Raw genomic sequence first — 24,303 nt, forward strand, 5'->3', positions numbered from 1 at the left:
CTCTTGTTCAAGTTCTGTTTGTAATCTGTCTGAGTGCTCTCTGCTGTGCTTTGGGGTAATACACAAGGTTCACCTTGACACCAGGACCTTTTAGCATCACTGAGCTGAAATACCACACGCGTACGCTCCCCCCTGGCAGCCCGGCTCAGCCAGCAGCTGGCCCAGCGGGGAGAGCCCAGCCCAGGACCCCCAGGGTGCTGCCGGGCCCCGAGCCCCCGTGCTGTGAGGAGAGGCTGCGAGAGCTGGGGCTGCTCGGCCTGGAGCAGAGGAGGCTCCGGGGGAGCTCCCCCATGGCCGTCAGTACCCGCAGGGAGGTGCGGAGAGGCCGGAGCCGGGCTCTGCTCAGCGGTGCCCAGGGCCAGGCCCAGAGGCCCCGGGCCCAGCCTGGAGCCCCGGCGGCTCCCCCTGCCCCTCAGGCAGCACTGCTGGCCCAGGGGTGCCCCCAGCCATCCCGGGGGGGGCTAGGAGCAGCCCAAGCCCTGTGCTGCTCAGTGAATAAAAAGCCGCCTTCCTTGGGGTGGTGTTGAACACTGGAAGTTTTTACTCCTTTCAGCAGCAAAAGGACTTGCTCTGCCTGCAGGTGCCTGGGTGGAGAACAAGTACAGCGGTCTGGCGGTCTGAGGAGCCATCAGTGCTAGGAACAGCACCGAGATAACGGAATGTGCAGGTCCTTGGCACCTCTTGGTTTCGTTTTTGATGAGTTGAGGCTTCAAGTTCCTATGGGAACTGAAGGAAGTAAGGAGAAGGATAAAAATGCCTGGCCCTAGCTTGTTCAGGAAACGGAGTGTGGGATCCTCCAGGAATCCTCCTGACAGCTGGTTGATCAACAGCAGCTTCTCAGGGCACCGGTGGTGCTTTGAGGGCATCATGGTTTACAGGCAGGCACGGCAGGGTCCAGGCTGGTCACCATGCTGAGCTCAACCACAAAAAGCCCTGTGGAAGGACCAAGCTATCTGGAATAACTATGCAGAAGCACTGAGGTGGTCAGCAGCTGGACTCGATCTTTGAAGGTCCCATCCAGTAGAACTGTTGCATTCTGAGCTTTCCATGGGCATGCAAGGTTATAATTGGGAAAACTTTTTTCCTTTCTGTTCTTAATGTAATTTTCTGCTCAATCATAGTGCTAACTCGCATTCATGCTTAGTGAAAAGTGGAAGCAATGCATCTTTCTTCGGCAGTCTTAAGCATCCGTCTGTCCCCTGTTGTGAATTACACTTTTGCCTCTTGCTCCTCTTGAAAGTGGAGCGAGAGATGCAGGCAGTAGGGTGTGCTTAATGAGGGCTGGGAAGGGAGGGGACGGATAGGTTTGACAGTTTAATGCAGGAGATACTTTCCTTTGGAAAACATCTATTGGACATCAAATTTCCTTAAGCTTCTTAAAATCAAACCAATCACTATTATAAAAGATGTCCCGACTTGATCTGGCTTTTCTGATACTAACTGATGTAGCGCAGGCTCCTCCTGTCTTATCTGGACTTAACTGGGGGAGGTTCTGCAGGTGCCCATCTGTACCTCCATTCACACTGGGATGAGAGAAGTCCAAGCCACTGAAAAAAATACCACGAGTGAAAATTTTTCATGAAGAATCTGACTCTTATTTGGGACTTTAATCACATAATATCAATTGCAGCTTTATTTCAAAGAACAGATTTTCTCCTTGGTGCGTTTGATAAATCTGCACGGCCGTGAGCAGGAGCTGTGCGAGTTCAGAGCGTGCTCGTTGACTGACGCAGTCTGCTGGGGTGGGTAGCTGCGTGCAGTAGCTACCCATTGCCTCAGCTACCTGTGTCTGGCTTTGTACCTCAGATATTTGCAAGCTTTTAGGATCTGTTTTTCCGCAAGTTCTGTATCTGCGGCACTTCAGTGGTTGCTGAAGAACTCCCAGGTGAAGGGGATGGTGGTAAAGCTCTGTTACCAAAAGCATGGCTTTTGTTCTCTTTAGGAAGCCTTATCTAGGGGCAGTGCATTTCAAACAAAACTTGGGAATTGCACTAACACAAGTCTTCTAGGCGGCCTTCTGGAGTCTCTTTGCTCTTTGGTTTGCAGATGCGAGGGCTGGTTATCAGCTGTGAGATACTCAGTAGTTCTTTGGTTGTATCCTGGGAGATGTCTAAATCATTAAATGCGGCTTTCTGGGCAGTAGAACGCTAACGTGGAAATGCAGATGAGTGATGTACTTTCAATTTACTTTGCCAGGTCCTGGAGAAGTATCCTAATACACCTATGAGCCATAAAGAGATTCTTCAAGTTATCCAGAAGGAAGGACTTAAAGAAATCAGGTAAGTTAAGCATCCGGCGCAGTTAAAGCAGGATAACGCTTTGATTCCAACTTAGTTTACTGTTAACCCCGAACTCATGTGCATCTTTGGGATTAAAATGTTAAATGTCTTGAGAATTGGTGTTCAGATCCCAGTTGTAAAATTAATAAATAAAAAATCCCCGAAGTCACTGATAATTCTCACTGAGAAAGCTAGATGAGGGTCGTTCATGTCTAAATGTGCGCTGCACACCTCTGGTCTGCAGCTTTTGTATGACATGAACAGGGTCTAATCAGGTTCAAACTCCAGTTATATAGGTAATTTTAACTACTTTTTATTGGATCTTTAAACCAAACAAGTGAACAGATAGCTTAATGGAAATGACCCAAAGCAAAACTTAAAACTATTTAGGAAGTAAAAAAAAAAAAAAAAAGAGGCAGCTTCAGTTAGATTATTTGCAAACTGCCTTACGCTACCTGTAGGATTTGTCTGCAGTATCATGCTTTTCTGCTTTAGAGATCTTCCTGTTCTGCACAAGGTGTATTGTGCATTTGAGTGCCCCTTTTTGCCCAGTACACAGCTCAGGTGTTACAGATCTGATCTGCTGTAAAAGTAACGCAGGTGACAAATCTGGAGCTGCTGATACCAGAGCTTAACCTGTGGGCCCGTGCTCATACACATCTCCCTGAGCCGGACAGGTTTATTTGCTGATACATGGAGCTACTATGAAGTAAAAAGTATATATTTTCTAAGAGCAAAGAAAAAGGAAAGAAAAGAGGATTGGATGCCAGCTCATCTCTTTCTGAATGACATAACCATCCTAAATTTGCCTTAATTACCTTCCCCACTCCCCTTTGCCAGCTGAATACAGCAATACAGATGCTTTTTCAGGAAATACAGAAGGGCCCAAGTGTAGATAAAGATCTTCCACTCAAGTTGTGGACAACATAATAGTATTTGCTTTTTGGAAATTTGTCGGCTTATTTTAAAGTAAGGAATCCCAATTGTTCTTATTTAGCTCTTAAGGATGTGCCAAAAGCAGGATGTAATTCCTGTCCTGACAATGCACTTCATCCTGGGGCAGTACCACGTTTGGTTGTATCAGAGGCTCACCAGCCTTAGGACACCTTCAACATCGAACAAAAATACCATTCATCTGTCCAAGGCACCTCCACAAGCAGCAGGAGCTGACCAGCATGGTTACCACCCTGCCAAAGACAAACGCAGTGGTCTGTGTTGGTGATCACGGAGCCCAGCAAGCAGTAGGCACTTAAAGTCATGAACCCTTGTAGCAACTCAGAATGCTGCTCTCGGGCAGAGCCCTAGGCAGGAGCTCTGATGTGGTGCAAAAGGTCCGGTCTAGCTCGCAAGACTAGATTGGGGAGTGAAAGGCTCCCCAGAAAAGGAAGGACAGGAATGCCTTGCTATGCAGTGGCAGTTGGCTTGGGGGTTCCGCCTGAGCTGACAGTGAGTTCTTGCCCTTTCTAAAAGCTGCTGCTGAGCATCAGGAGACTGCAAACTCCACAGTACCTCAAATACCAAAAGGTGTTGGTGGGAGCTGTCAGATGCCAACCTTGATTTCTCCAGTTCAGCTACTCATCTTCTGGTTCATCCACATTGGATGCTATGCAGTGGTCTTTCTTCTTAAACGTTAGTGATAGAGTAAAGCTTCGTTTAGGTTAAGACTTACCAGTTTTTAAGCAATTCAGCTCCAGTTCATACCAGTAAAGTTTGTCCTCTGGTGGCTGGATTGAGCTTCTGATAAGTCAAGGCCTGTGACAGATGGACTTTAACGCAAATCAGCATTTTTTAAAGGGAAAAGCATGTCAGATAAGATGTAAAAGATGTCAGATGAGCATGTGTAGCTCACCAGATCTTGAGTCTTTCATGTGGAAGTTCTGGCAGGAAACCATGGCAAAGCCTTTGAGAGCAGATTACAGCGATTTCCCCGTGCTGTTTTGAGATAGCACGCAGCTGCGAGACCCCCGGGTTGGTAGAAATGGTGTGGGAGTCCAGGCAGGACATAAGCTCTCCTGTTCACGTGTACCAGGGCATTCAGTTTTTAAATTTTCTCAGTGCAATTGGCTTTTAATTTAAAGAAATACATTTTCGGTAGGAAACTATGCAAACCAGAATCTCTTAAACCATGTCAGTTTTGACTGCGATGCTTTTTTATTTCACCATCTATTTCTTGTATCTGTGGATACATCTGTCTCTTAACTTCACATTCCAGGTAGGAACTCAGTTTTAGAGGACACAAGTTACTTTCCTGTGGGTTTTCTGAAATGAGGCAGAGAATGGGGAGCCCAGCAGTGACTTGTTTGGCCACGCAGCCCGTCAGGTCTCTCTTGCTTTGATTCCTGTTGTGCTGCTGCTTGGTAAGAAGCTCGAGGGCAGGCTGGCACAGTTCAGGGGACTTGACGTGCTGGCCCTCTTGTAGGGGACTTGGAATTGCAGGGACGAAGGGTAGCAGTTGAGCTGAGCATGGAGAAAGTGGGAAGAGTGACTTCTGTTACTTGCAGGGCAAGGCTGCTTTTTAGGGAGGAGGCTGGATATTTTATAAGACGTTTTTCTGGAACAACCCAGATACCCTGAGCGATACTGCCTGATGGTCTTGCCTGTATTTGTAGCTTTATCATAGCACTCAAGTAAGCAATTTAAATCGTGATTGTAAAGGTCAGCCCAGGACCAGTACTCTGATACATCCCTTTTGGAAACCACAGGCATCCTGAAGCCAGACTGATCTTTCTTGCGTGATCTGTCATCCTGATTTTATTTGCCTGTTTTGACAGGCTGTCTTAATCGTTTGAGATCCTTTCCTACAGGTCACCGCTTGCAAACTGCAAAAATAGAACTCGTGAAAAAAATACTCAATGAATTGGCAGTGTAACCACAGCTGGCTTTGGTTTCCAGCATCCTACGGTGCCTTATCTCTGTGCCGGCAGCATAGCTTGGGCGAGCCTGAGCTTGCTGTAACGCGCTTTCAGACGAAGCTTTGAAGATGCACAGGATCATGGCGCTAACCCAGCAACACCACCTGTAGAAGTTCCCTACACCTGCATGCGTAGGATGGAAGGGCAGCAAGAGGCAACAACAGAGAATCATGTTTGGTTGAAGATAAGGAGCTGTTATTTAAAAAATGTTAGCTTGTCACTGAGGTTTTTTTAGATCTCCTTGGGTCTGTTAGTGTAAGAGCACCCAAAGAGTTGGCATCTTCGGAGAATATCTTCCTTCGACTTTTCTCTCAATAGCCATGAATGTTCTGCTTTCTGGGGAGTTTTCAGAGGAGGCTGTGTAAAAATACGAGCGTGAGCCTCAGTCCGTGCTTTTGCCTAAATGCTGATGAGTTAGTGTTTGAACAGGGAAGTGCATCTGACCTCACTGAAATTAAAAGCATGGTACTCTGGTACTCTGGCTGCTGCTTTTGAATATTCTTTTGACTTTCTTATCCGAAGAAACCCAAACAAACTCCTAAAACAATTTTGGAAAAAAAAAGCATAGAAGCCGAATTCCTCTTTTCACTGGTCCTGTTTGGGCTAGAGATAAATGTGCTCAGGGCATCCCTGGGGAGGCAGCTTCCATCCTGACGAGGTGGAAGCCCTGTGAGCAGGGCTGGAGCTGCCATCCCTGAGTGAGCTGCCAGCTCTGTAACTTCAGACTTCCATAAGGGTTCTTAACCGGTTTCCTTTATTTCTCTCCTATTTTGCTATCTGCAAATCAGAAGCCCGCTGTACTGCTGTGGTTAGTCTGTCCTCTGTGGGCTGGTGATGTGAGCAGTGTTTCTTCCGAACCAGCCAGGAAGACCATATTGGTTACCCTCATCTAAAGTAAACACGGGCTTTTAGCTCGTGTAGTTCAGAGCAATGTCTGGTTTGCATTAGTTCTGCAGTAGCCTCTGTATGATGAAATGAGCATCCCCCTGACCGGGGGAAGGTCCTCTGCTTGATCACTCTCTTGCAAGAGATGAACTTGATGGAAATGATCAGCTCTCTCATTGACCAGTCTCAGAAACGTGCTGGTGGCAGGAGGAGGGAAGCTGCTTACTGCTGTGGAATATTCTTGTCTCAGTCTCATCAGCTAAGGACCAGTGAAGAGGCTCTCCTCGTTCTTGGCAGAACGCTTTGCCACTAAAATATTTCACAGCTGTTCTCCAGTGCTTTGTTGATGTCCTTATCTTCTGCTGTGGAGCTAGGAAACAACCCAGGGCGGGGGAGCTGAGCTGCATGGATCCTGGGGCTGTTGTTCCTGCACAGCTTGGTTCTGGTAGAGTCTTTCTCCAGGATAACTCTTCTCCAAGAACCGAGCAGAAATACCCCGCTGCGCAGTGCAGGGCTGGGGGGGGGCTTCAGAAGGATGCAGGGTTTTTAAAGGTCTTTAAATTTTGGAAAGGGCAAAGTTCCTATTGAGCCCACTGGCACTGTGTGTGAGGACAAATTATCCCAACAGGGAAGGGAATCTCTGTAAAAGCTGCTTCTGTCAAAACTGCCGGATTTACTCTCTGTGAAGGCCGCTCCTTAAAGGGGTTGTGAGCCTACAGTAGAAGCTTAGGCAAAAAGTCTTGTATGGAGAAAATCGATTGGAAAATAATTCATTATATTAAAAAATGGTAAAACTGAAACTATCCCACAACGGAAGAGACTTGCATCCTGTGTCTGGCAGATAGCGTGACCGCCTCTTGTTCTTGCACGTGGAGCTCGTGCCTTGCCCTTCTGGAGAGGGAGCTTCCCCTGCCTGGGAGGGAACTGCACTGACCTTGGCTGCTCCGCAAGGCCACTGCGAGGGTGTAAGTCTTGGGTACGAGTACACTGATCGTTTTTCCTCCCCAAAAGCAGATCTTGTAACTCATTTCCCCTCTAGGTTCCAGTGTTTTCACAAGTCCAGAGGATGGTCAGTGTAGTGTGAATCCTTCAAAACACTCCATAGTGGCTTTGGACGCTTGCTTTCAAGAAATGAAGTGTTTCCATCAGCTCGGTCTGGTTCTTGTCATAACTTTAGTTGAGAAACATTTGCATGCAATCGCCCACCTTCTAGACATGCTTGGCTTGTGCAGAGTTACCTTGGTAGAACTTCTGATAGTCCATGTGGTGCTTTCTTGGAGGAAGCATGCCCAAAGAGAAATTCCAGTTGTTATTTCAAGATACGCACTAAGTTAGATTCACAGTTCTAAGCACAGAGTGTGGCCTGTATAGTGCATGAGGTAACCAACTAATCAAGTTCTCTTGGGAGAACCAAAGTGCTGAGCACGTGGATATGCTTCTGAGCCAGCACTCCTACCCTTGGGACACCCGGTTCTGTTCTGTCAGGCCACCTCCGGAGCTCGGGATCACGGCACAGCTGGGAGGGACCTCCAGAGGTCATCTGGTCACAACGAGGGTCCCTGCTTTTGGTAGCAGGTAATTCTTTGGCAGTCCAATAGTCCCAGGCTGGCTGGGGTTGGGGGCACCCCCCCGCCACCCCAGCAGGGCCGATGTGAGCAGGGTGCCCAGCCCTCCAAGGAGGAGACTCCAAATAATTACCAGGTCAGAGTTACATCACCTGGAGAAAATCACCTAAGGTGGGAAGTAGCTTTTGGTTATAGGCATGTGCCAAAGAGATTTTGGGATGAGTGTCTTCATCCTTGATGTCCAGTGCCTCCCTGGATGTAAATGTCCATAGTCAAAATACTAAGGAAAGAAATTGCTATGCCATCTGCTTGCTGCCTCCTTTTAATGAAGATCTGCACACTGACAGCTTAACGTTGTCGATATTTTGAAGAGCTGTTTCTCCTGATGAGCTGTTACAGAGAGCTCAGCTTCTGACAGAGGAGATCTGCGCAGGTCAGAACAGCCTTTGCTGTATCGCTCTTAAAATCACTGCTCTTGAAATGGCCCCAGGCCATTTGATATGTTGGTGAACTCGTATCTAGATTATTCTTTTTGTCCTCTGATCTGAGCAGAGGCTGAGCAGTACCTGTGAGGCGGTACCTGAGAGGGGCAGGTTTATGTCTTCTACTCCTGGTTCCTGCCTTGGTTCCTCGTGGCAGCAGGAAGCTGGAAAACTGGAAAGCAACGTGCTGAAGCTAGAAAGCTTATTGAAAGTGTACTTTCCTGCCACTGCTCTGTCAGGAACTTGGCTGGAATGGGGTGAATGAGGTGGGAACGGCGTGTGCCTGGGAGGACCGTCCGGACCTGGCTCACGGGGTGACTGTTCCCGCTGCTACAGCAAAACATCCTCAAGAGGACACTTGTGCTTGTGTGGTGTTCTGACATCAGCTAGCCATGCAGTTCCTTACGTGCAAGTACAGCATGCCAGTGCGCTGTGCTGGTGGCAGCCTGCTCCTGCTGGCATTGCCCCTCACCTGCCCCATGCTGCAGGACCCCCGTGGGGAGGAGCTGCTGGCAGGACTTGGGCTCGTTGGCCCTTGGGGGTGCAGCGGGGAGCAGATTTGGCACACTTGGTTTGTTTGCTGTAGTAACTTATCCAAGTAAAGCTTTACACAACTTCATAAAATCAGATTTAGATCTAAATTTGCCTGGTGATTGCTGTGGCATCTCTCAAAGTGAGGGTCAGGTAACACAAAGCTTGCAAAAAAAAAAAAAGTCTTTTTTCTGTAGACTGGTCTAAAGTATTGGAAACTACTTGCTGTTGGTAACCACACCAGGAAGCTTTAGGAGCTCGCTCTGCTTGTACCGCAGTACATTTCAAAGCTATTTTAACCAAAGCTGCTTTTCAGAATCTGGTGGTTTGCATTCTGGTATGTTCGTTTCTGTTGGTAGCTTCCATATGATGGAGCCAGACTTTGTGGAGGAGCCCAGTGCTAGACTGAGAGGCGACAAGCACAAACTGCAGGGTGGGAGATTCAGTTTAGATAGGAAAAAAAATTCACTATGGGGAGGTAAACCACTGGAGCAGGGCCAGGAAAGGCTTCTCCCTGTACAGGAGGTGTTCTGGGCTGGGCAGGATGAAGCCCTGTGACACTTGGAGTGCTCCTGCTTTGAGCTGGAGGTCGGGCCTGGGACCTGCAGGGCTTCCTCCCAGCCTGAATTGCTCCAGTTCCTGGTTCCCAGCCTCTGGCTCCGTGGGAGAAGTGGCCTTTTGGCCTCGGTGCCTCTTGTAAGGCTGAGTCATTGCAATACCTCAGAGCCTTTATGGGCTTCTTTGTGGAAAGAGTACAGTTAAAAGTGCTGTTTCTCATGTGTGACCGGAGGTATGATACTCCAAATAGCTCGTGCTCGGTTAGTACGAAACAGCTTTGCTTTTCCTCCCTTTCAGTGTGCGAAGCTGCACGTTTTGGGCTGCCTTGTAAGGCCCTGTAGCTAGCTGAAGCCATCAGCTGACAAACATTTAAATTACTTCACAAAATCTTTAATCCACAGTTTCTTTGAATTTAATCTTCAAATGGGCTGGAACATCTGGGGTTCAAGTTGTATAGGTTTAGTAATATTGAGTGTGTGTCGGGGGAAATAGGCAGGGCCTTTCTCGCTTCATTCCTGAGGCCCACCAGGGTTGGGTTATCTCCACATCTCCGCTGTTTCTAGTTAGGTTGTTTTCATTCTGCTGGGAGATGGATATTATTAATGTCCGTAAAGGTATTGCTGACCTCTTTACATCTGAACCACGGGAGTCTTTCCTGATGGGAAATGGGCATTGGTTGGAAGCGGGGGTGTTAGCACCAGCCGTACAGGCAGGCTGGCTTTAATGGCAAGCCTCTTCCTCAGCGTGCTTCTGTTAATTGCTGTAAGCGCTCAAGAGGAGGGCTGGCAGAAGCAGAGGGCAATAATTGGGCACAGTAAAGTCTTGCATTTGTTTTAGTCAGTTACAAAGCTGGATTTGGCTTTTTGTGAATAAAATAACCAGCTGTCAGCTTATTTTTACCTGAAGTTCACCAGAACATCACGCTGTTTGAGGTACTTGTGATGCCTTTTCTGGTGAAGTGGAATGTGTGTGTGAAACCTCTGGTGTAACGTACAGGCTAAAGCCGTTTTGGGGCAAATGGCTGTCAGCATTTGTGGTATCTGAGGGCCGCAGGTGGTGGTTGGTGGAGGGAGGGTGTCCTGGGCTGTGTTTTCAGGTGGCTTTTCACTAGGACTAGCGGTACGTATGGCGAGGGGCCTTGTGGCCTTCCATGGCTGCTGTCGTTTGGGGTTTTGCTACCGGGGTTCTCCCTGAGGTCCCTCTTCTGCCAGCCAAGTGCTTGGCCTCAACCAGCCCCAGGTGACCTTGGGGTGCTTATAAAAATCTTTCTTAGTGCTAGAACCTCCCTCTGGTCATTGCTGTTCACCTGCAGGGCAGTGGGAATAGCAACCTGCAGGCCACCGTGTCTTTCAGGTTTGTTTCATGAAACTTCGCGGGCAGTGCCCGTGCCTCACCTCCAGCCCGCCTTGGGGGCTTGTGGGCCGCAGAGGGAAAAGCTGGTGATCCTGAGGGACACTTGGGTCTAGCAAACCCCACAGGACTCCGCCTCGTTAGTGTTTAAACAAACATCAAAGTCATCAGCTCTGCACCACCCTGTATCTGCAGAAGGATAGGATGAGTTGTTGGTGATGTAAATAATGCATGCAGGGAAAAATGTTGGTTTGAAAAAGAGTAGTTTGAAGACTTACGGAATCATAGAGTGGTTTCAGTTAAAAGGGACCTTAAAGATCATCTAAATCCAGCCATGAGGTTGGAATTCAAGAGGATGGCTGTATAGAAAGAAGTTGAAGAGGAGGAATAAGACGATGGGAAGAGGATGGCTATGTAGAAAGATCATGTTACTATTAGCAGGAAATGCATTCATTATGTTAGGAGAAAGTCCAGCTAGGTGACTTTCCATAGCAGTTACTTACATAAAGGTATCAAATCCCTGACTAACCACATCTTCCACTTCTCTCATCCTGAGACTAGAACAGTAGCAGGTTTTGCTGGCTCCTCAAAGTAAAATTATACATCCATTTCTACCATGTGAAAGCGTAACAGCCATTGCAGGGAGGAATGTGGGGTGTAACACTCCAGTGGTGAGCGCTACAGGAATCCAACAAGTTGGCATTCTCTTCTAGAAAACACTGGAGCTGAGACCTCAGCAGGCAGCTAGATGTAGGATTTACCTTCAGTTTGAACCAGCCCACGGCCCTGTAGCAGAGAGACAAAGAGTGGGGAATGTCAGAAACTTCGAAGTCAATTCTCTGCCCCAAAAGCCTTAGAGGAAGGTTCCTATATATGAATTTGTCCTTTAAAACCAGAAAATACTAATAATTTCTGCATAGGCCCTCAAGGGGCACACAGACAAGTACCTTACACAGGGACACTGCTAAGGTGAAGCTAATCCAGGGCTATAAACCTGAAGCTTTTGCTTACACATGCAAACAATATCTAAGGGCTTTTTGATCTCAACCAGGACTCAGTGTATGTCAGAATCTAGTAATGTTCCTGTAGGTCAGATCCCGTTGTCATATCAGTCTTAGCAGACCAGTAATTAAAGCTTATAACAAAAGTTCAACTTGAGCACATGCTGAAGAAGCACTACAGCATTCTCCAGGCTGGTCCTGATCCGAGGGTCTCCAGTGCCCTCTACTACACCCCGATACAAGCGTGGCTCCATCGCAGCTCACTGGCACCACCCAGGTTTTCAGGGCACTGTGTTTTGGTCTTGCACAAATTCTCAGGAATTTCAAGTGTTGGTGTTTAATAATTGGCTTTATCACATGAAAATCTTGTAGCCAATTCTACCCCCACCAAAACAAAACAAAAAAAAACCACCCCAAACCAGCTCCTCCCTCCTTTCTTTCTCTCCACCACCACCCAACAGTGGGCATACTGAAATGGAGCGAGCAGGGTGTTAGTTTGCATTATTAATGACTTGGCCAGCCCCTGGATTTACCCTTGGGAACACAGCTGAGGTGAGGCTGTTCATGTGACACAACCACTGACTTCAATAAACTGCTCAGGCTGTCTTGCTCCTCTGGGTTGTAGGGCTGCTGCTGTACCCACAGCTGTGGGCCTGAGTTGTGAAAGAAAAGTAAACTTCTGTAAACTTCTGTATGGTGCCTGGCCGCATGTGGGACCTCTAAAGGGTCCGCCTGACTTCTAATAGAAGTTCACTAACTGGGGGGGGTGAAAGGTACCTGGGATTGGTGTATCTATGGCAGCTGCTTGGAAAGTGAGTTGAAAAAAAGCCTGACGGGTGCACAGCTTCCTCCACCCGCTGATGCGTACGATAGAGCCTCGCTGTGGCACTGCTGCAGATCTGCCCCAGGCTTTCTTAATTTGGTTCTGGTGGATGGGGAGGAGGGTTCGTATAAATGGTTAGACGATTGTTTTGCTCAAGTTTTTAAAGGGGTGTTTCTCTCCTTTTTTTGGGTTGCACTCCAACTCCAGAAGGTAAGAACCACTGCTGATTGTTCTAAAGCTACTGTTCTGTATTAACGCAAGCTGCAAAACCTTAATTAAAGAGCATCTGCTTGTTTCACACAGAAACAAAGAAATAGTAGTAAAACTAGTGATCATGCTTCTGTTGCGTTAATCTACCTTTCCTGCATGCAGTTTGCATTAGTTTTGAGCGTAATGCAAACGTGAAATCTTAATCTGCTTGCAAGTCTGTGGAAAACACCAGGCTAATAGCATGTGAATGCTCCGTGTCTCTTAGATTAACATTGCTGTCTGCAGTCCTGAATTTGTGGGGAGGGGGTGCTTGATTTGCATGATGTTGTTGTGCATCTTTGTCCCGGGGTCATCTGGCAGTGTATATGGGGTGAAACAATCTAATGCACAGAATAAAACCGCTTTTCTAAATCATAAATGTGCGTTAACAAGCTTCAAGTCGGTCCTGTGGTATCTGCTTACCATCTCTCTCTCCTCTGACACTTCCGTAGATCTAAACCTATTGTTTTTAAAGATCATATTTTAATGTACTAATAAGCCAAAAGCTGTTTGTGTGAATGTCTGATTCAAATGGAAAGTGGGGAAGAAGGGATGCTCAAAAGAACAAAACGGGGAAAACCCTCACCCTCAACCAAAAACCCTCACCCTCAATTACAGCCGAGTCTGGGCCCCTTGGGTGAGTTCCGTGCACTTGCAGTGACGGTGAAATGAAGATGCTCCCTGTCGGATGCACTTTATGTTAAGCAGAGCAGAGGATAACTCTTCTGTGGTGTCCGGGTCGCTGAGCGCTGCCACGCTGACCTGGTGGAACGGAACCGACTCCGTGCGCTGTTTCTGCGCGAGCCGCGGCAGCAGGCACTGCCTCTGTCTGCAGGATCCTCTGGGGCCAGAGGTGGTGGTGCTGTGGTGGAGCTGCTGGGCCTGCACCCAGCTGAGCGCTGCTGGCATGCACACGTGGAGGAACAGCATAAATGGCACATGAAAATGGAGCTTTAATATAAAGTAGCCTTTTGATAGATGAATACACCTTGCAAGATGTTCTGAGTGTGAGTTCAAATACTGCACGGATGAAAATCTTTCAGGGTTTCAATCCAGTGTCCCATCCAAAAATGATTCGGTCACATTTTGTTTTCAGATCAGAACAAATCCCCTTGCTCCCCGAGTGTGCCGGGGTAAGGCTGATTGGGGAGGATTACGTAGTGGAATTGGAAGCGTGGAAAGAAAAGCGCTCTCACCTCCTTCTCCCGTTGAACAGGCAGCTGCTCGCAGTAGAGATGTCTCGCCTTAACCTTGTGTGCATTTACCATCTTCAAACCCCTTTTTCCCTGCTCAGTCTGAAGAAGCTTTGAATGTAATGTGCAATGTAGAATGCCATGATTTAACGAAGGCTTAAGTTTGGCAGCTCTCAGGAGGAGGACGTGGTATGTACGCAGCCGCTGGAAAAGCGAAGTAGCTTAGAGAAGTGCTCGGAGGGGTGACAGCTTGGAATGGGTGTTTTTATGCCGTTGGCCTCATAACTACCTTTTAGCTATAAAGATCGTTAATAACCTGTTTTAGCCCTTTCAGCAATCCAGTAAAGTAAGCGGAGTATGCGCCTGCTCTGCAGGCAGAGCACCTGTCGCTTCTGCTGGATGACTAATTGAGACGAAATTTTTGATTCATTAATAAGATGAAAATGCAGCTATGGAAAATGTTAATATTCAAAATACGGTAAATATTTAGAAGCTACCAGAAATCCTTGTTTGGTCATCAGTATACAAACTAGTTCACGTAGCAGCCACAGGTTTATAAATGGAAAGAGTTTATAGGTAGAAATAGATTAAGTTCCAATAAATCTGTTAAATCTGATGTTTCTAAGAGGGAAGTTAGTGTTAGATGAGAATAATTCCTAAAATGTGACTTTTCAGTGGAAAGCGCTGCTGAGAACAGCAACAGTAGGAAGAACAGCAGCAGTAGGAGAACGGCTGGGAACAAGGTAACAGAAGAGACACCTTACAGGCGCTCCTGTTTGTCCCAGCACAGAGTAATGAAAGGGTTGCAGAGAGGCTCGTGGAGTACCACTCCTTGGGCTGACGAATGTTGGGTATAGCTAAATGATTTATGCCTTCTCTGACAATAATAAATAATAATAAAACAGGTAATTAATACAGATGACAATAAATAATACGGAGTTTAAGAACGTGTATATGCTCAGCCTGTTCACTGTGCTGGGTGGTCCCCGGGTAAGTATTGGTGAGTACTTGCTTTATTGGACCTCTCAAGCAGCATCTGTAACTGCAAATGTTCTCGGTGCTGTACTTCAATGCCTGCGCGTGCTCTGACACCGTGCCTTTTGCTTTTCATGAAGGCAGCTTTGCGTGGGTGGGTGTGTTACTCCCTAGTTTTTCCCAAGCTGAAATACACTGCAAGGAAGGATAACACATAGGGTGTGGAAAAGTACAGTGGTTTAAGGCTTCCAGCGGCAGACAGGTCTGTGTTGCCCGGTTTTACGATGAAGCTCCTAGGTGTAAGCATGGCTTATGGTCCCTGCACTGGCACCATGAGCTGCCAGTCTCTCTTTGCAGCTGGGTGATCAGAGCAGAGAGGCAGGGTCTGGTGAACTGAATTTGTGCTCTTCCCCTCCTTGAATTAAGAAGTAAAGCAAGAACTGAAGGCAACCGCTCCAGCTCCTGAGTGACAGGAGCAACAGAGGCAAGCACCAGCTCAGGCTGGAGCTGGCTGCGGGCAGAGCCCCAGCCGTGATCCTCTACCTGCTCCCCGTAGAACCTGCCAGCTGGATCACTGTCGTGCAGCCTCTCAGCGATGTGGAAGCCTAATGGGAAATGCTGTTTTTTTCATGCTGAGTAGTACATGTGATGTAAAAATCTTTACGGACTGAAAAACTTGCTGGAATGAATACTGGAACTGCTTATTTAGCTGTAAAAAAAAAAAAAAAAAAGCATATATATGTAGGCTGCGTAATGTTTTAATAAAAACATCCTGTGTAACTTTTCATATAGTAACTACTTCTTGGGGGAAATTCTCCTATTTAGTTTTACAGTTCAGTGAAATACTAAGTGTGCCCTGTCTACATCAAGGATCTTAATCCATGCTCATGGATTTACGTTTAAAAAAACCCACCTCATTTAAAAATAACACCTCTCTTCTAGCTCCATGCCATAAAAGTGAGTTTGGCGTTGTACCTGTTTTGTTGTTAACCGGAATACATCACACCCCGGCTAAGGATGCTGCAAATGGAACTAACAGAGGATGGTACTTGGATCCGTAAGCATTCCCCTGTGTCCAGAAACAACCCCCAGGAGCCATGCCTTACACCTTGTAGCAGCGGAGGGGTTGCAGGACGTTGCGCTACTTGTGCTCACATTCAGCACAAGTTCTTAAACTGCTCGTGTGCAAAATCCCTCCTGTGAGAGGGGCTGTGTGCTTTCAATAATTCACTTGCACCAAATGACAAATACTTTCCCGTTGCGTTTTGCTGGCAGCAGCATCCCTTTGTTACCAAAAGGCTGGGCTGGGCTTTGCTGCCCACCAGCTCCTTGGGGTGCTGTTGCTGTTCAGTGTGTGAATGCAGAGGGGTCTGTGGGGACGGGGGAATACGGGCACCTAACACATGAGAAAAGCAGAAGTTAGTTCATTTTGGAAGATTCTTTGCGTGGAAACTTAAACAAAAACCCTGTAAAGAGGGCAGGCAGGAGGGGAGAAGCAAGCCCTCTGTGTGATCATCCGCTCCTCAGAAGGTGATGGAGGGGAATGCTGTTGGAAGGGCAGCACCTAACTGTTTCTGGGAAACATCGTTACTCAGGGTGGATGTACCTTATTTTCTCCTTTCATGGTAACTCTACAGGGGTTGTCCATGAGGCAATATACTGTGTCAAGCCAATTTTCTGTAGATAACTGGTAGAACAAGAGCCTGCAGTGAGCCTGTCCTCACAGCAGTCATGTAAGTCCTTTGTGAGCTGGGAATGTCTGAGCAACTGCACCTCAAACCCCTGATCTTCAAACCAAGAACAACTTGAGCTTATTTGGAGTCCGAGGTGACCGATGGCAGTGATTGCAAAGCTGCAGCCTGTTTCAGTGCAGAGGATCCAGAAATGAGTCAGGGCCTTGCTCTCCAGCAGAAGGGAAGGAACATAGCAGCAGGGACCTAGTCACGTCATAGAGCTGAGGTCTTCTGAAGGCTGGATCCTGTTGTGAGGCCTCTAAAATGCCTTGCACGTTAACAGCGCCTCATGGGCAGCAGTACCCGACTGACTGGCTCCATACAAGCAGCAGTATGGGGGGAATGGAACTGAAGTGAAATAGCAGTGATGCATCTGGAGCCGCATCTTCCCACTGAGATGCTTCTCTAACCACTGTTTTTGAGGCAGAGTGATGGGAACCGTCAGAAGTGGCTGATGATCTGATGTGTGTTCCTGCAAAAAGAAGGGATGGCCTTTGTTCCTTAAAAAAAAGGCAAGCCACAGAAATAACAGCACAATATCAGCTGATTCCTAAGGCTGTTTTTAGGCAGTTACTGCGTTTAAAATCATTGCCTGGGTACCAAATGCAGGCAGTTGGAAAAGAAATGAGTGAGCGCTGTGGGGTCCTGAGCAAAGGGCAGCACAGAGCAGATGAGGGGCGAAGTCTTTCCCGTCAGAGGGGACGGCTGCATCTCCAGGAATAAAGGTAACCACCGCCCCACTGCACGTTTATTTGTTGGCAAGCTGTCCGCTGTGGATTGAGGGTTGAAATAATGCAGTATCTCTTGTCAAAGAAACCTGCCCGGAGCACTTTCCCATGGGATTCAGGCAAGTTCAGCACAGCCCCGCTGGTTGGGATGTCCTCAGAATGCTGCCGCGCGCACCTCGGCTCATTTTGCAGCCTCTTTCTTTCCCTTGGCCTTGTGACCGTGCTGGGTGCATGTTTTCCAGGGCGGAGGTTTGTGTGTCAAGTGGAGATCTGGAGCTGTTCAGCTGGGAGCTGCTGTCAGGGCAGCTCAGAAGCTGCGTGGTGGTGGCTGCTCCTCTGCTCCGCGGCCGTGCGCTGCTGTCGGGGCAGCACGGATGGAGCGACGGTCCTGGAGGAAAGGTGTTCCTACGGGAAGGGCTCGTCCGTGGTCACTCACAGAGGCAGAGAGGATGCAATATGGCACGTGGACCACATATCCTACACCCAAACAGAACCCACACTTTTGAAAATTACGTGGGATTTGTTGACTGATTTTAAAATTTTCCCAGTAAGGTGCATGAAAGGCTCGAAAACCGTTAGCTTTGTGCCAGATTTCTAAAGAGAGATAGAGGAAGGCAAGTACCTGTAGACAGGTGAATGCAAGAAGAAATTAAAGCAAAAGCGATGGGTAAGCTGTTAAACAATGGAATCGAGTAGGAATAGTATAGATGCCAGACAAGTATAGCTTTTGTCAAGATAGGTCCTGCCAAGACTTCATTCCTTGGTGAGCTTCCAGAGCATAGCTTTGCCTAGACCTCTGTAAAATGCTTGGCTTAGCGTTGATTTTCTGCCTTGATCCAATTTCTAAGAAGAACGTACTCAGTGAATGAAAGGTCAGGTACGTGGCAGGCTTCTCGTCACCGTCTGAGACCTTCACTGAGTCGGGAACGTGTCGGCACGCTCAGTGCTATTCCGTATGCCATCAGTGATCTGGAAATAGGAAATTCTGGTCGTTTTCTAGATGCAGCAGCAGGAGGAAAAACTGTTGAACAGTGGTGGGAGAAGGATGGGGATAGTGTTTATACTGCCACGTAGAGCTGGGCCAAGCTCGGACACGCGTTCTCTCCGCTGTGTCACGTCGGTGTCGGCGTTCACACGAGAGAGATGAGGGCAGCAGGGCCGGTGTGTGCTGAGGCACTGCTCCGGGGAGCCAGAGAGCAGGGCAGCAGTACCACTGCCTTGACGCCATGGGGGCTGTTTCCTGACCTTTTACATGGAATAATTTAGGTTAGGAGGCAGCCATCTGGTCCCACAAACCACCTGATAACACACGACTCCTGTCCGTGGCTCTGAATCCTCGCCCCTGCCACCAGCATGCGGTGGCCTTCCCGTCCCACCGGCCGGCTGGAGCTGTGGTCCCCCAGCAGGGGCTGAATTCTCTCAGCACTGCAGTTAGTACGGATGGGATTGGGTCTAGCGATGTAAATGTTAGCTGCCTTCTGGGGACAATGTTTCTCCTGTGGTTTGTGAGCTGCTTTATCTCATTCCTGGGCCCCCAACACCGAGAGACCTGGGCCCAGCGGGGAGAGCCCAGGCCGGGACCCCAGGGTGCTGCCGGGCCCCGAGCCCCCGTGCTGTGAGGAGAGGCTGCGAGAGCTGGGGCTGCTCGGCCTGGAGCAGAGGAGGCTCCGGGGGAGCTCCCCCATGGCCGTCAGTACCCGCAGGGAGGTGCGGAGAGGCCGGAGCCGGGCTCTGCTCAGCGGTGCCCAGGGCCAGGCCCAGAGGCCCCGGGCCCAGCCTGGAGCCCCGGCGGCTCCCCCTGCCCCTCAGGCAGCACTGCTGGGCTGGGCGGGTGCTGGAGCCCTGGCACAGGCTGCCCCGAGAGGGGCCGGGGGCTGCTCCTTGGAGAGCTCCCCGAGCCCAGGGCTGTGGGGTTGGGCACCCTGCTGGGGCAGGGGGGGACAGGGGCACCCAGGGGTGCTCCCAGCCATCCTGGAGTTGTTGGTGCAGCATTCCCTGCGTGCCTCCAACTGCAAGTTTATACAAGGGAGCCCTGGAATCTATTCCAGGATATCAGCTTCCGCTCCTATTAGAATTCAGTAATGGAGCTAAGCTTTTTGCTGCTGTTTTGTCTAACCTGCAGTGAGCGTGTGCTGCCTGAGCCGTCAGAGGTCTGGGCTCTGCCTCACCTCTATCTCCATTTCCTCCCAGGGCTCATCTCCCTGCTCTGGATGCAGATGTGTGTGAATGTTTATAGCAAAGCATACTGCAAACGAGTAGCAATGTCGCTGTAGCTCCCGCTCAGGAATTTTGGCTGTTCAGTCACAAATTCAGGATTTCAGTCAATCTGATGGTTGCAGTCTGAGCCTTTGTGAGAAGATACTGGGAGGTGGAAACTTTGCACTGGATCTTGCACCTCCTGTGCAGGGGTCGTGCAAGATACCAGCGTGCTTTACAAGCAGTGGCAGCAGTTAAATAGTGTGTGTGATCTGCCTGACCCAGCAACGGGAACAAAAGTTACCTGTCTTCTGTGCCCACTGATTCTGCTTCTGTCTGTGGTGGGATAGCTTAAAAAACAAACAAAGAAACCCCCACCAGCACAGGGAAAAGGATGGAGCTCCTGTTTCAGCTCTTGGGGCTGGCATTGAAGATCTCAGCTCTTTTCAGGGTGTTGCTAAAATTGCCGAATTGGTTTCCATTCTCTATCCCACAACCCTCATTTCACTGTGCTGCAGGTTTTTTTTTCCAGAAAACTTTCAATATCTCTGCAGCCAGAAGTTAGCTTGCAACAGATCTGCTCAGTTTCAGCTGAGCAACCTTGAGCATTTTGAGCTTTAAGAATGAGCGAGCATCTTGATGCTCTGCAAAGAGGTATTGGAGAGCCTGAACCTGGGGGTTTTTTTGGTTGTTTGCCTATTTGCTGGAGCTGGAGCGTGGGTTCGTTGGACTGGTTTCACTGTTGCTTGTTGTGGCAGCTTCAACTTGTATTCTTGGGGATACACGTTGGATCTGGGCTCTTGTGCCGCTGCATGCTTGGTGGGCAGGTGAGGGACCGTGATCATCTCCCAGCAGAAGATTAACACTGACCAGAGAAATACAAAAATTAATCCTGTGTTTTTATTTTCAGTGGGACTTCTCCTCTTGCATGCCTGAATGCTATGTTACATACAAACTCCCGAGGGGAAGAGGGCATTTTCTATAAGGTCCCGGGGCGGATGGGAGTGTACACTCTGAAGGTAAGTGTCTCAGCTGCGCAGTTTTGTTTGAATGCTAAGGTGACTTTTATTTGTTTAAAATATGTTGCATTAGGATAATGCTGAAGAGGGAACTGTTCCTCAGTAGCATGAATTGTAGTGCAAACTATCCCTCCAAATGCAAGCGTGGTCTCCTTGTGCTTGCCAGCGAGCACCTGTGTGCTGAAAATACAACCAAAGTGCTCGTTCTATTTGCAATCCTCTGAATAAAACTATAAAACTTTAAAACTATATAAAACTTTGCTGATATTAATTATTAACCCAGAAATGAAAGAGTAATTAAAACTGTAATACAATTTTAGCTATAAAAAGGTAACATTACCTTCCCTAATCTCAATTTAAATCTAGAAATTTAAAAGTCCTTTATTCAATTAACAGTAGGCAGAAAATAACTTCAAGGGAAAAAGTGAGGATTCTTTGATTTAGCTGATTCGGCTTTTAAAAAATAATCTTTATCTGAAACTTTTTTTCCCCAATTAAACTACTAGAATGAAGCCTGCTGACACTGTTCTCGATTCTCTATATATTTGAAACTGATGACTGTCAGATAAGTTAGGGTTCCTCTCACTAAACACAGACCCCCCCGTGTATGTCTCTCTGTTGGAGCTGCTTTCCTCATCTCACCCCATGCTCCTTAGACAGCAAAAGTAACTTCTAAGATGAGATTCCTCTCCTAAAATATTTAATACGGAAGAGAAATGCCTTGGAAGTGCCTGTTCAATTACCAAGGGAATGGACTAAGAACAGCCCAGAAAAAGATGTCCTTGTGATCATCACCAAAATTTAGCTACGTTGAATCCTCTTCTCGCCGTCTTCTGCCTCCACCCTGTAAACTGGAAAAGCACAATTCCCTGAGAACTTGCACATAAGGTGACACGAAATGTTGTCACCTGGGAGCTGTGTGCTGGTGCTGATGTGCTGTGAGATTTGAACATCTTCAGGGCTTCCAAAATTTCCTTTGCAAGATATCCCGCAAACTTCTTTGAACATTGTTGTGCCAAACAGAGGCTGGCATTGAAGTGAAAGTATAAAACATACGTTGATAGGATGTACGATTAAGGTAAGGACCCTCAGAGATACAGCCATCAGTGGAGGGAAGGTAGTTGTCCTTTTGGGTCTCATTCTTACACAATTTGTTTCACTATGAAAATGTGAAAAGTTTTCTGGTTTTATGCCGACCTTCAGTCGAGAGCGGGAAGAAGGTGTTTTGTCAGAACATTATGAGTCAGGAAAAGATTCCGATACCGTAACAGACAAGTGGTTGAGTAATTGTCTGTGAATTCTGTGTCATGATGTGGCCAAGCCATGCTGAAAAGTTTCAAAGAACAAAACAATTATAGATATGAAAAAAAAGATCTCTTTTGAAAGATTGCGAGCGCATTTTTGGTGGGATAAATCACAGGCAGATCCAACGACAGGAGCTTAAATCTAAGCAAAGCCGGACTGGCAGTGAGCATACATTTGAACAACAAAACCCATCAGAGCTTCTGTGGTAGCTCCATTTGTCACCCTCATGAGATCTGTAAGTTAAAACTGTTATTTTTCTTAATGTGAAGCTTGAGCAAAGCTCCAGTGTTACTTAACTCAGCGTAGGAATAAGTTCATTAAATGTAATGACTTGTGTTAGGCAGGAGGCTCGACTAGCAGGCCGAGTTATTCCAAAACCCTGTTGTTTCCTGCATGTCTAAGGACACGGCAGTTTTGTTGTTGTCTTTCCCTCTTGGGGCTGTGTGATCCGGAGGTGGAGCGTCGGTGGAGTGTCAAGAAAGCCGCTGTGTCAGCCAGCCATGGCACTCCCTCCTCGGGTCCCCGTTGTCATGTTTGGTCCCAGTGTAATGCCAGGAGGGGAAGTTGTGAAGATGGTGGGTTGAAAGAGAAATCCTGAGGGGAACCGTGGTCAATGGAATGTGCTGCTTTGTCCATTAGAAAGCTTTCAGGAGCAGGGATGGCCATTGCGATAGAAGGAAGGAGAGGCAGGTGTCTGGTAAATCGCACTTCTTAAGAGAGAGCTTCTGGTAAAATCCTTGGCGAGTACAGCAAAGTTGTGCTTGGAGTTTTGCTGGCTCCCTGAACCGGATTATTGTGTCATCGATCCAAGCAGGAAGGAGACTGGTAGGCTGCCAGGAACTCCCTTCAATTTTTTTTTTTAAGATTTGATTGTAAAGATATGTAAAAGAGATTAGAGAACCATAACAAAAGGAGAGTGTCAGTTCTGTGAAATGATGTTTAAAGGATCTGCTGTTTCTGGTGGTGGTTGCCAGGAGATGCTTCGAAGGAGAATTCCTAAGGGCAGCAAGGAATCAAACCAAATTTTTCATTAATATTTGTTAACAGGATTTTGATGTTGCTCTTTTTTGTCCCTTTGCTTCTAGTTCTGTTATACCTAATCCTCTCCTTTCCCCAAATCTTGTCTAACTGTGGCAGCCAGCCGTGATCCGAAGCGCACCGAGCACTCCATGCCTTGGAGTGGTGAGTCTGTTCACGGTGGTGAACAGGAACCCTTCCAAGACAGAGCCCTTGGACGTGGTTTATAGCTCTCAAAAATGTGGCTACTTTCTTGACTAAGCTGCAGTGGTTTGCTTAAGGCCATGAGGCCAGGTCTTACACATAGCGGTGTTTTTGACAGCAACAAGCCGGGTGGATGTAGGGGACGTGCAGCTTCAGGCACACCTGTGCTTGACAGGAGAGGGCTGTTCCAGTGTTTTACTGTCTTTTAGACACAATAGCCAAGCTTTGCATGGAGAGGGGGAAGCACTGATAACATCTAATCTGTTTAAAAATGCTGAGATGCCATGGGTGTGCGCTGTGGCTGAAGTGGCGTGTAACAGCACGGGTCGGCCAGCAGTGCTCCTCTTAAGGCTACAAGATGCACGTGCCCAGGTAAGGACACGTTGGGCACTTCTCCTACAGTCTGAACGCTCTGCCTGGTCCCCTGGGGAAAATTAACTCCAAGCACTCGTAAATACTAAAGAATAAACCAAATTACATGACCTTTAAATACTTGTAGCAAAAGTGATGAATTTCTAGTAACTTCTGGCATTTCAATTTCATGTAATGCAGTATTTTCCATTGCTTGCAAAGGCTGCGTGTGCAGGATGAGCCTTCAGGAGCTGATTTTGTTTTAGACTGTAGAGGTGTACACTAAGGTTTAGTCTTGTCTGGAAGGATTCACGTTTCAAGAGAAAATTTGACATAGTGAGGTCAATAGATAAATAGAGAAAATGAAGGTCATTTTGTTAAATAAAAGACAAAAGTTCTTGGAAAAAAGAAAAGCTGTTCTAGAAACCCAGACCAAGACAAACAAACAGAACCCTCATTTTCCTCAATTTCTTCATGTTATTACTTAAAAATTTCAAGCTGGCCCTCCCCAAACCTGGAGTGTTTTGGTGGTCCATCAGTTAGTGGCTGGAGCCTTTTGGTGGTCGGCATCGTCCCAGGAACCCCCTGTGCATCTGGTTGGTACCCCTTGCATTTTTATTTATTGCTTCCCCGTGCTTATTACCCCATTGCATCGGAAGGGCCCGTGACTGGATTTTCTGTTCACCAGTAACCTATTTCTAACCCAACATTTGGAGAAGTCTGGCCAGTTCAGTTCTTACCACACGTGATAAAGACAGAGCACACAGTCTTACCAGAAGCATCTATAGCTAGAAGACCAGCTGGAAGACTTTAAAAGAGACATCTTGAAAAAATCAGAAAATAGATAAATGTCCCAGCTTCCTAAAATCATCTTTCCAAAAGTTACGACATAAGAAGGTTCGCTGGAAGGAGTGTGAGCATTAGGAGTAGGCAAGCTTAATTAAATC

At 47.5% G+C, this 24,303-nt stretch overlaps 1 protein-coding gene across 2 annotated transcripts in view; it reads left to right on the forward strand.

Moving 5' to 3' along the window:
- ASXL2 (ASXL transcriptional regulator 2) overlaps positions 1–24,303 on the forward strand; it is a 103,176-nt gene that overhangs the window by 22,984 nt on the left and 55,889 nt on the right. Inside the window, exons 2-4 of one of the 2 annotated variants that reach the window (XM_035320863.1) lie at positions 2,197–2,279; positions 12,594–12,596; positions 20,371–20,479. In XM_035320863.1, coding sequence (XP_035176754.1) covers positions 2,197–2,279; positions 12,594–12,596; positions 20,371–20,479 — 195 coding nt within the window. The remainder of the gene's footprint in view (positions 1–2,196; positions 2,280–12,593; positions 12,597–20,370; positions 20,480–24,303) is intronic. The other variant, XM_035320864.1, reaches the window with a different exon arrangement.

The sequence above is a fragment of the Oxyura jamaicensis genome, chromosome 3, assembly GCF_011077185.1.
Source record: "Oxyura jamaicensis isolate SHBP4307 breed ruddy duck chromosome 3, BPBGC_Ojam_1.0, whole genome shotgun sequence".
Taxonomy (NCBI): Eukaryota; Metazoa; Chordata; class Aves; order Anseriformes; family Anatidae; genus Oxyura; species Oxyura jamaicensis.